The sequence below is a fragment of the Charadrius vociferus genome, unplaced genomic scaffold (genome assembly GCF_000708025.1).
Source record: "Charadrius vociferus isolate BGI_N301 unplaced genomic scaffold, ASM70802v2 scaffold161, whole genome shotgun sequence".
Taxonomy (NCBI): Eukaryota; Metazoa; Chordata; class Aves; order Charadriiformes; family Charadriidae; genus Charadrius; species Charadrius vociferus.
The window spans coordinates 7,722,255-7,733,409 of record NW_009646928.1 but is presented as its reverse complement, the minus strand read 5'-3'; the positions used below and the strand labels follow the sequence as shown (position 1 = coordinate 7,733,409).

The window sequence follows — 11,155 nt, the reverse complement described above, 5'->3', positions numbered from 1 at the left end:
GCTCAGTTTTAAATTGGGACCTTGTGATTTGACCCAAATCAACAGACTGCTTTATTTCTCACACTTCAAGCGTACAAGACTGAACATGGCAATCCTAAACATTGGTCCCACACCAACTCCTCTTCAGAGGTATGGCAGTCTTGAAACGCTGGAGGAGATCTCTATATATGAAGAAGCTGATGGGTTTTCAAGTCAGGACAAGACTGCAGTTGCAGCAGAGTCACTTGGTGGGCTGGACCAGATAACCTCCATAGCTCCTTTCCAACTTCAGTTATTCTGTAAATCACAAGCTGATACCTAACCAAAGGCAGTCTGCTACATGAGAAATCCAAGGCCCTTCACAAAAAGCATTCGTAGACCTCCTAGTAACTGCTATCTTGCATGATACCCTCACACAGTCTCTGCTTTTGGACAGCCTTTGTCACCTGAAGATCACAAAGACGACTGAGGAAAGCACAGGTAACTGTGGATCCACTAACCAGAGCTTCCTACCAATGACCAGCCTCACACTGCACTTAAGCCAGAGAATAAATACAGATAAATTATGCATATTGTTCTCCAAAGGTAATGCTCCAGCTGGCAGCTCACTGGTGCCACAGGAACCTGGTGTTTGTAACTGAGTGGTGCAGCTCCCAGAATAAGATCCTATTACTCAAAGTCTGAGCAATACTAGGGATTAGGGGCTGACTCAGTTTTCCCTACCTTCAGGCATAAGGATTGAACAGAGAGGGGAATGAAAAACTCTGCTCACAAGAACCATGGCCACTGCTGCTTGTGCTTGATGACCCCCCTTCCCCATTAAAGTGCACCCTGCAAGCACCAGTGATAGTGCCCAACACCAAGCTGCGCACACCCCTAAACCCTGCACAGCTCCTGTATACTCACAGGGACTGAGATTCCATGTTTCCTCGGACTCGGAGTTCAAAGAGAGCTGGGAAGGAGTGGGCCCGCGAGAAACACTGTAGCGGTAGCTCCCCATCAAGCTGCCCCCATTGGTGTCTGTGTGGCTGAGGGACAAGTACTGGCTCTTCATGCCCAACTCCTTCTTCCCGCAGCCCCCATCTAAACTGCGGGAGCTGGAATGGAGAATGCCATCGTGCTCGCCACTCAGCTCCGGGGTCCTGGTGCTGTTGCTGGTATCCATCTCTGAGCTGTCTTCCCCACCGATGTAGAACTTCCCAGTCTCACTGGCCAGGGCAGGTGCTTCCTCTGGGCCCTCCTGCTGGCTGCCTCCCTCCAGGATAGAGTCTGACAGGTCCTCACTTGTGCTATCGGGGCCAGGTGGCAAAGGTGTGCTGGAGCACACCTCTGAAGGCAGGATGACCACATGGTCACTGGAACAACTGGGACAGGCTATGGGCGCGCCAGCTGCTGCAGTATCTGTGGAAGATTTTGTCAGGGATAGAGAAAAAAGACAGCACAGCTCTCCCACAACAAGAATTTACTTTTTTTTTTTTCTCTGCAAACCACAAACCATCCTTTTCAAAGTAGACAGTAGGTCAAACTTGAGCAGCTTGTTGAGCAACTCTGTTCAGAATCATATCCTACACACCTCCCCTCACACATCACTGAAATTGTGGATCACTGCCAACATCCACCTGAAACAGCTCTACTCAGCTTTAGGGTGACCAGCATGTGCCATAGTTGCAACCAAAACTACATCAGGGCTTTGGCTCATGACTTTCCTCCACTTCACATCCACAAGTGCTCACGTAGCCTTTGAAGCCCAAGCTCATGATCAGTCAATCCAACCTTCTTTAGCCACATCCATCCCCAGCTTGGTTTACCCTCTAGCCAGCCAAACCACAAGCACGCTGTGTCCCCTCTCCAGCTGTCCTCATCCCTCCTGTCCCCAATTCCTGATGCTCCCTTCACCCACACCAGAGCAAACACTCAGCTGGATCTTGGGATTCCCACTACCCTTGCAAGGTCAGGGGGCGAGGAGTGTCCCAGGGTGGAAGAAAGTGCTGCAGACAGGACAGCACCTCTGCCCTCACTGCAGTACTTCTATCCCAGGATACTTTGTCAAAACGAGCAGCATCTTCAGAGCTAAGACTGGGGACTCCCCACTTCAATCGTAAACTGAGCTTTGAAAAATTCAGTAATCAGAAGATGCCTATTCAGCACTAGCCATGCCTCAGCCAAAATACCACATCTAGTTTCAGGCACCCAAAGAAAAATGCGGACAAATGGGAAGGAATACAAAGGAGACCAGCAAGAATAACTGCATTGTATGAGATATGACTGACAAGCAAATTATCTAGGGAGTTGAGGTTATTTAGTCTAGAGGACAGAAGACAGGACTAGTCACGGGGGGAGAACAATGGCTCTCAAGTACAAAGAGAGGAATAAATCATTCCCCATAAGGGGAGAAAGAACGGGCTTAAGATGACAGCCGGGGAGACTTAGGTTAGGGTTCCAGGTGTTTTCCTGATGTCTAACAGCCAAAGTTTTCCCTGAAATACTGGAGCAGATTCCCCAGAAGCCTCTGTTAGCAAAAGCCCTTTAGAACAAATTAGTCTCTGTGGCAAAATTAACCACGGTTTCAACAGGATGAGAGACTACATGACCTTAAAGGCCTCTCCCAGACTTCAGATTTCTGTGGACCATCTGCAGTTTCTAGCACCCCTATGTTCTCCCAGACCCCAGGCCACCCACAACAGGAGTGCTGTTCGCTTAACCTTAAAACAGTGGCTTATTCCTGCTAATGAACAAGGCAGGCTCTTCCCAGTCCAAGTGGGCCAAGTGAGAGTACATCTCTCAACAGGTTTTAATTCCAGTACAGCCAAGACATCACCCTCTCCTATACATTCCACACTCTGCACCACAGCTGCCATCCTGGCAGTCAGCAAGCATCCTTTTTCTGGGCACTACATCCTACCTTGATTTGAGGCAACTAGGGTCTCCAGTATTTTGGTGTCTCCAACCTCTGATGGATACGGACCTTGATGCCAGGGAGCCAGGGACTGTGAAAACTCCTGCTTGCATTTAAGGCACTGGAGCTTCATGGATCCCTTCTCCTGGTCCTGATTTCGCCGATTCTCCTCAACAGCTGGGGACAACACTTCAAGGACACACTAGAAGTAGCAGCACAGGGAAAAGAGTGCTAGCAGGCAGCTATAACCATCCTAATAAAAGCAAGCCTCTGACATCAATGAGTCTCCTCACATGCCTCGTTAGAACATTTCAGAGTGCAAGGGGTGCAGGGCCATTTCCCAGCTAACAGATTACAACAGCCAGTCTGTGCAAGACTTGCCAAAGGCACAGAGCTTCACTGCAGAAGACCAAGAGAACTTGGTTTTGCAGGTCTGTGCCTTGTATCTACATGTTGACAGGCTCTCCCTGGAACTCTGATCTCAAAGGTCCCATGTATTTGTGCCTTCTCTACAACAACTTCTTTAAATGTACTTAAACAACAGTACCTCAAGAAAAATACTTGCCTTTGAGACCAGAGCCCCTACAGCAGCTGTGCAGACCAGAGCTGCCATAGCACTGACGCTCACTGTCTAGATGGCTAAGCACAGGCTAGCGTATCACTCAGTACCCAGGAAACACTATGTTGGCATGTGCGCAACAGGTAAGGATCACTAACTTGACTACTAACTTTTCTCCCCAAGAGGGAGAAAGCTGCAAGGCTTTCTCCTTGAGAGCACCCTTTATGCTCCAGGAGCTCCACTGTCCATGGCCATGCTCACAGGGCCCTCCACAGGTCATTTGTGCAGCAGGAGAAATCCTTAGCTTACAAGCCAGACACGGGCTGCCACAGGGCAGCAGATGTGGATGTGCTCTGAGAACGAGGCCTCTGTGCTGGCTGGAAGAATTCAGTGCTTTCCAGTAACGTATTCCCCTCCCCAGGCTTCCCCTACCTGTAGGCACTGGTCCGGGCAGTCTTCGAGCACCACGTATTTGCGCTTCTGCCGGTCTTTGCGAATGTAGCTGAAGTGCAACGTGAGGACAGGGAAAACTCGCTCCAGGTCCTGCAGGAGACAGAGAACACCAGTTCCAGAAAGAGGGCGCAGCATCCAGTATACAGACAACATTAGTTTGCAACTGGCTGAAACGTAGCCCTACCAGCACTAAATTTAGTAAGCCTTGAGTAGCCCTTCATAGTGTTTGGAAGCCTGGTAAAAAGGGCAGCAATAAATAAATAATTAATTCATGAGTGCTGAGGACAATAGTAAGTTTCAAGGCCCAGAACAAAGCATTTCAAACAAAACACCCTTTCATGAACGTATTTCAGAAGAATACGAAGCACAAACATTCAAGAGGTACAAGGGCAGGAAGAAAAAAATGAGTTGGAGCTTTGGGGGAAAACAGAATTAGAGGAGCCTGCAAACACGTCTATGCACACATTGAATGTTAAAAATCCTAACACAAGGAAAAAGATTTCCAAACTCCCTTTCTAAAGAACCACAAAAGCAAGATAGGGCTGATAGTGCTGAAGGATGCACCTAGAGCAGATGGAAAACTGCCCACTGAGATACCAGTCACTTTCTAAGCATCACACTAGGCTCAGTGCTGCACCGCCTAAGAAAAAGTGCAATCCACAAAGAGTCCTCCAAGGCCAGGGTGATATCCGAGTGAGGAATGGATGGGAAGGAGGTCTTCATTTCAATCAGGCTCCTCTTGAGAAGTCTCTCATTCCTGCACACTGGAACAAGTCCAACCATTGTCTTTTTAATTCCAGCTTTGGAACAGAATTGGTGCTGGCTTCTGCTGCATTATCACAGGTATTCTAAGCAATACAGATGCCGTTAGATACATGTGCATTAGGCGGAAGAGATGCCCAATCAATCAGGCTTTGCAGGAAAAGACCTTCAGGGTACCCTGACAGAAGCCCAAATCCAGAATGCTGGCCCACACAGGGAGTTAAATGCCAAAGGCTCACACAGAGGCATAACTCACCATCCTCTTCCAGTTCATTTCGGAGGTCTCCACCTTCTGCAGGCATTTCAGCTCCAGCTTGTGGAGAACTCTGGCAGCCTTCAGTTCCACCTCAACCACATGCTTAGCTGTGATTCTCAGGAAGATCCAGTCTGGCTCTGGGTCCCCTTCCCCTTCTATTTGGCTCACCAGCACTGGCTGGCAAAGGTCCACTGCCAAACAAGTACCATATGGGTCAGTACACACAGCAGGACTTCAGGCCTGCTTAGCCCAAGCCCTTAGAATTCCCACAACATTGGGCAGCACGATAAAGCTTCAGGGGTATCACATTTGATCCATCTATTCTATCATCACCCAAGCCCTCAAACACAGCAGTGAAAGGACCTGTTTACCTTCTGGCTTCTCCTCTTCTTCCTCCCCCAGCATTAGCTCATCTGCCTCCTCTTCTCCTATCTGTTCTCCTTCCACAGGCTCTTCCAGCTGTACTTCAGGCTCTTCCTCCTTCTCAGTATCATCCAAAGGAGGAGAAGATTCTTTCTGGGATACTTGGGGTTTTCCTTGCTCTGGGTCAGAGCTCTCACTCTGCAAGTCCATTGCAGCAGGTCTGCCTGCGATCTCATCTGCAGAACGGCTACGGCAGATAACAGGTACTTGGTCAGGCTCCTCCAGGTGTCTCTTGTACTGCAGCCAGTCAACACCAAAGCGATCTCTGAAGCTATCCAAGCGCTTCATCTCCTTCTGATGCTGTAGGACCAGGCCTGCAGGGAGAAAACTTGGGAAGTATGGAAACAGTCACCACGCCAGAGCACTTCTCTGACTGTGGGCAGTTCAGCCGCTGTGTTACTGAGGAAGAAGATAAGCCTTACCAGCAGAGAGAGGTAAAGCCTGGGGCTCGTGTTCTGTGTCACTGGGCTCCGAAATGCTCGCTCTGCGCACTTTGACTTTTCCCTGGAACAAACAGAATAAGAATAGTCGGGAAACACCAGAACAACCAAAACAGCATCTGATGAGGGGCTCTGCTGAAGGGTTCATAGCTGTTACAGTGCAGAAGCACACCATGAAACATTTGTCACAGTATATATCAAGGCTGACATTAAGCCCAGCCCCTTCCTAACACACAGCAGAATAGAGGCTCAGCATCACACAGTCTGTACAAGATCACATCCTACAACAGGATGCTTTCACGCCAAGACAGCCTCTTCACCCAACATGCCAGCTACATGGTTAAGAAGCTGTCTCAGTTCCAGACCTTGCTTTTCTTCCGAGGAAGCCTGACAGCCACATTCTCCGCTGGGGACTGACTGTCACTGAAGTCTGCGGCACAAGAACTGTCCAGAGCACTGCGGTCCAGCACGGTCTTCTCTGAGGTAGAAGTGTGGATGGACTGTGATACACTTTGCACGAGTCTTGGAAGGTGCTAAAGCCAAAAGAAGAGAAAGCTGCCTGCTGAGTGCAAAGGGGGAACAAAGGTAACCAAGCCACCAGTGAAGCTGACAACCTCCCTGCCCCTCACCCCAAACTTTCACCATCTCAATCAAAGTGGTAACAACAGGTCCTGCCTGGTTGATTGTATTGTTTATGAGGACCACTCCAATTTAACTCAATCTCTGCCTTTCTTAAAAGGCAGCAGATGGGAAACTGACAACTGTTTGTTTTCTTGACACCTAATTCAAGTGTCAACTGCCAGACAGGATCTGAAAAGGAACTAGGCAAGGCTCTAAGTTCTACAAGACTACATAGGACAGAATAAGTTACACTGGTCAGTCCCAACAATTGCTAGGAATCAGCATGGACTGAGCCAAAATGAACTGTGCCAAAGAGTCAAGGCAGCCCATACAGATTCAACGGGACACATGACAATGCAAAAACTTGTCAGAGTTCCCACTCCCAAAGCCAGTAAGATCGGTTTACAGCAATTGTACTTACCATGAGGTCTGAGGAAGAGAGTGGCTCCCCGTCCAAGAGGAACTGTAATTAGAGACCCATTTGCAGTCAGATTCCACTTGGTTGGCACATACTCAGGACAACATCTGCTGACTCCTATTCCCCTTCAGGCCACCCTAGGGTTGGGATCCCTGGCACAAAACTGCAAAGATTACCAGAAATAACCCTGTTCCTGCCTGTCCATCACTCCTTTAGTTGCAGCTACCTGACCTAAGAGCATATAAGGCCAGAAGGGATCATTGTGGTTTTCCTGTTTACAGACTTTATGACTCCCAGAAAAGTATCGAAGACAGTTCACGGAAGAGATACAATAGATTGCTCTGCAACAACGCACAAATTGTTTTGAAAGGTACTCACTTTCACCTCAAAGCTTGTATCCTACTTCTAGCCTGAGTCTACCTAGCTTCCAGTAACTTAAGCTCAGTGAAACCTTGTTCCAAGATGCAGTCTGAAGACAGTGAATACAGCCATTTGCCACTAACCTGAAGGGCAGACCAGCTCCGGAACACCTCTGACCCTTAGCAAGCAAGTTCACTTTGCTAAATTGCCAGGATGTCGTCTTTGCTGGCTTCTTTATTTAAAAACACATTACCAAGAACTGACCTAAGCACGAGAGCACAACGAAACATTGATGACACCTAGCTGAGAGCAGAGTGATGGAGAGAAAGAAAGAGGTGGCCATGGCTGCCAAAGGAGTATGTAATTTGGCAAGGGGGAGCAAAGACGGTGAGTTCCTTCTTTGCAAAGTCCAGCTGCACAGTCACTATCTAGCAGGATCAGAGTAAAATTTTGGGACCATCAGTGAGTAAAACTGATAAAGTAGACAGTGAAGACACGCTAAGATCTGATGTCTTGCAAACCTGAGATGAGTATTCAGCTCTGTCTGCCCTGGCAGCACACCACATCAAAATTTAAAGATAAACTACTCTACCTGGAAAAAAAACACCATAAAACAATCACCGCTGTTACATCACTGGAATAAATTTCCAGGTTTATGAAATCCTTTCCCCTCATTTTCCCCTGAGTGTCAGAACATCCTACACCTTCAGCAGAGGGGCAGAAGGCACGCGGCTAATACTCACATTGGAGGAGGCTGCCCTGGGAGACACGTGTGCAAGGGTTGCAGACCGGTGGTTTTGATGGAACCATAACGGGTTTCCCTCTAAATGCAGCTGGGTGGGAGAAATAGAGAAACAGTTATTAGAAACAATATTCTATACCCCGACCTAATCTGACAGCAGGCTCCAGGCTTTATCTCCGAGAAGCGTTGAAAGAACAGTCCTTTGCAGTCTATCTTCCTTCACAAGCACTATAGTGACCTCAGTTATCCTCCTTCAGACTCCTCTGAACACAAAAATCCACAACAGGATTAGGGGAAGATCTTTACCGAACTTGATGGTATTAAAATTGGAAAGGGGCAGCAAGGAGGTAGGGATGAATATATGGAAAATCAAGTTAGCTTGAGCAGGGGTCACCAAAGAAGGTGGCTGAAATACAGGTGTCTCTCCAAGGCTCCCCCATCAGCTTCCCGCATTAAAATTAAATGCTCAAGAGTTGAATCGATCTTTCAAAACTCTCTTCTCACCACAGTCTCCACCTTGCATCCCCTGACCATGACATCTCTAATCCACCAATCCATCAGGCTTTGTGCTTACTTTTTTTACATAGTGCAGAGTGGACAATGGTGCCAACTGGGCATGTTCCAGCAGCAGGTTATAGGCCACATCCAGGTGCTGCAGATTGACTAGCTGTTCGACCCCTGCAAACACAGCAAGAAGCCATCAGCGTGCTGGAAGATATAACTTAGGAACCTCCCACCTACCCCTCTCCCCTAAAATGGGACCCTAGTAAAAATATCTGTGCCCAAGATTTCAAGTTCTGTTCCTCCTCGAGGAAGAGAGAAAGGCCTCAAACTCAGAAATGCTCCTCCCTTTTGGGCTCACCATTAATGCTGTCAAGTTCATTGTTGCGCAGGATAAGAGTCACCAGCTTGGATCGGCTGAAGATGCCAAGGTTTGGCACCTTGGACAGGAAGTTATAAGCCAGATTGAGGTACTCTAGTTCTGTAAGGGTCTGTTCAGAGAGAAGAGCAGCAGCAGATCAATTGGGACCTTAGCTCAAAGGCTGACACTGGACTCAAGACAGGGCACTAGCCCCTACCATTCTCTCCATCCCACCAACATCACTTAACAGGCGAGTTTCTCAAAGCTATTTTTGCAGCAAGACTTCGACATTCACATTTAGAGTGGTTTGTCTAGGGGCATTTAGCATGATCTAACTGCTTTACAAAATTTGCTAGGAGCAGCTTTCTCCTTCCTCATAAGCTTCAATGGCACAGGAAGGGAATGGACCCTCCTGCCTCAGCAAAAGGACTGAACTACCAAAAGAAGCCCTTTCTTACCTTCCCAAACACGATGGTGAATGATATATCGTGAGCCCCACCAACTCCATGAAAAGCTGTTCCATTGCTTCTCATAAAAGAAGCAGATCTAGCCCAGCAGAGCACGCATTTCAGTGCCATTCCCCAGAAACGCACATGTCACTGTGATGGACTACCACCATCCTAAAGTAACTGACAGGATATTTCTGAGAGTGAGAAGGAAATACTACTGGCAATCTGGACAAATCGAACAGCAAGTCTCTATAGCCCCATGCCTGGCTACGTAATTCCCACCTCCTGCACATATTACAGCAAAGTCTTGGCCACAATGGAGTGTACACTGCATATGCGACTGTACGTACAGCGTACACTGTATGTATTACTGTATTTAGCACTCGGCCACTGAAGTGCCAAGTGATACATACAGCTAACTTTCCTGTCTTAGAGCGGATGAGGAACACTCCCTTCTCTGCCTCAGTGGCACAGGGGCTGCACATACAGGACAACAGTTTCAAGGCTGCACACACTAGCTCTAAATCATATGTCTGCTGGGCCACGTCTCCAATTTCTTTTGTTATACTTCACCTAGCAGGCACATGGTCAACAATTACAGCACTTTAGCAGCGTCCTCTCCATATGAGGAAACTCTGGTGTTCAGCCTAAGATACTCACCGTTAGATAGTGCTCACAATCCTGGATCTTGTTGTGACTCAAATCCAAGACTCTCAAAGCATTCAGTAATTGCTGAAGGACAAAAAAATACCAGATGAGATCCTACAAATGTGGTTACTGCAGCATGGAAACCCTGTCCTGCTGGGAGAGGCGAGCAAAATTAACACTGCCTGCTCCCTCCCACCCAGACCTAGCAGCATCAGTAAAGGAGTGCCCAGTTCCTGGCTGTGATCATCTCTCTTCCCCTCAGTCATGCAGGAAGGATGCCCCACTCACCAATGAGTCATCCAAGGCAGTGATCGAGTTATAGCTGAAGTTCACAGTCTGCAATTCCAACCACGGGAGAGCACAGCTCAGATCTCCACCACATGCTGAAATGATTTCCTAGGAAGAAGTGAGGAGCCATTCCTTGATGAGTACTAGCTGTTACAGTAACAGCAGATGGACATAGGAGAACAGCTAGTCTAGAACAAGGGTGGCATATTGTGCCTTACAGACCCTGTCTTCCCTAGCGTGGCAATGACTTTCATGCCACTAATTCAAGTATTTGGAGGCGGTGGGAATTCAACGGCTAGATATTTAGAAAGAAGGGGAGATGCTTTTGCTCCCTACACTCAAGTCACAATAGTTAAACTAACATGTTACAATTTGTAGGCTCTGAACACAAAGATTCATGCTAACAAAACCTTTTTCAGACCTTCATCAAAGCAGAAGTAAGATGCACACACCCTGGCCAAACAACTTGTGCTCTGGCAGACAAAAGACGCTCTCAAAGCACTCCCTACCAGCAGCCCCTGTTCCCCAGCAGGCAGTTGCTTCTGTGCCAGAGAAGCCCATAGCCCCACAGCTAGCACAGCCCACGCTACTCAGTTCTCCGCAGCTGGAGCTTGCCTTCGTGTCTCAGAAACCTGCTGGGCACCAGTGCAGATAAGACACTGGGGCACAGCATTCCCTCTTGATAATCAGCTCTAATTTAAGACTGCTGAGGTACAATGAAATAAACCTCAATCAGCTGCAGGCCTTTGAACATGGAAACAGACAGAGACACAGAACAGCCAGATACAGCTGATACAAATATTGGCTGGAGCCAGAAATTCTCAAGCAGCTAAAAAGAAGACTACAGAGCACATGTGTATCCAACCAGTGAATACTTCAACACTGAGTCAGGAGTAGGATCCCAGAACAGGGAAGGGAGAAAAAGCTATATACAACATGGATTGATAATATAGTTAACACCGTCTTCTACATCTTCCCTGTGTGAAGGGCTGTAGGATC

General features: G+C 47.9%; 1 protein-coding gene across 1 annotated transcript in view; it reads right to left on the bottom strand.

The window, feature by feature from the left end:
* LOC104294963 (serine/threonine-protein kinase 11-interacting protein) overlaps nt 1–11,155 on the bottom strand; it is a 20,107-nt gene that overhangs the window by 3,119 nt on the left and 5,833 nt on the right. The window contains exons 6-18 of the mRNA XM_009894657.1: nt 10,157–10,264; nt 9,881–9,952; nt 8,772–8,901; nt 8,484–8,587; nt 7,911–8,000; nt 6,811–6,852; nt 6,134–6,301; nt 5,751–5,832; nt 5,277–5,642; nt 4,906–5,096; nt 3,867–3,977; nt 2,882–3,077; nt 886–1,380 (exon numbers count right to left, since the gene is read on the bottom strand). Of these exons, the coding sequence (XP_009892959.1) occupies nt 886–1,380; nt 2,882–3,077; nt 3,867–3,977; nt 4,906–5,096; nt 5,277–5,642; nt 5,751–5,832; nt 6,134–6,301; nt 6,811–6,852; nt 7,911–8,000; nt 8,484–8,587; nt 8,772–8,901; nt 9,881–9,952; nt 10,157–10,264 (2,155 nt within the window). The remainder of the gene's footprint in view (nt 1–885; nt 1,381–2,881; nt 3,078–3,866; nt 3,978–4,905; nt 5,097–5,276; nt 5,643–5,750; nt 5,833–6,133; nt 6,302–6,810; nt 6,853–7,910; nt 8,001–8,483; nt 8,588–8,771; nt 8,902–9,880; nt 9,953–10,156; nt 10,265–11,155) is intronic.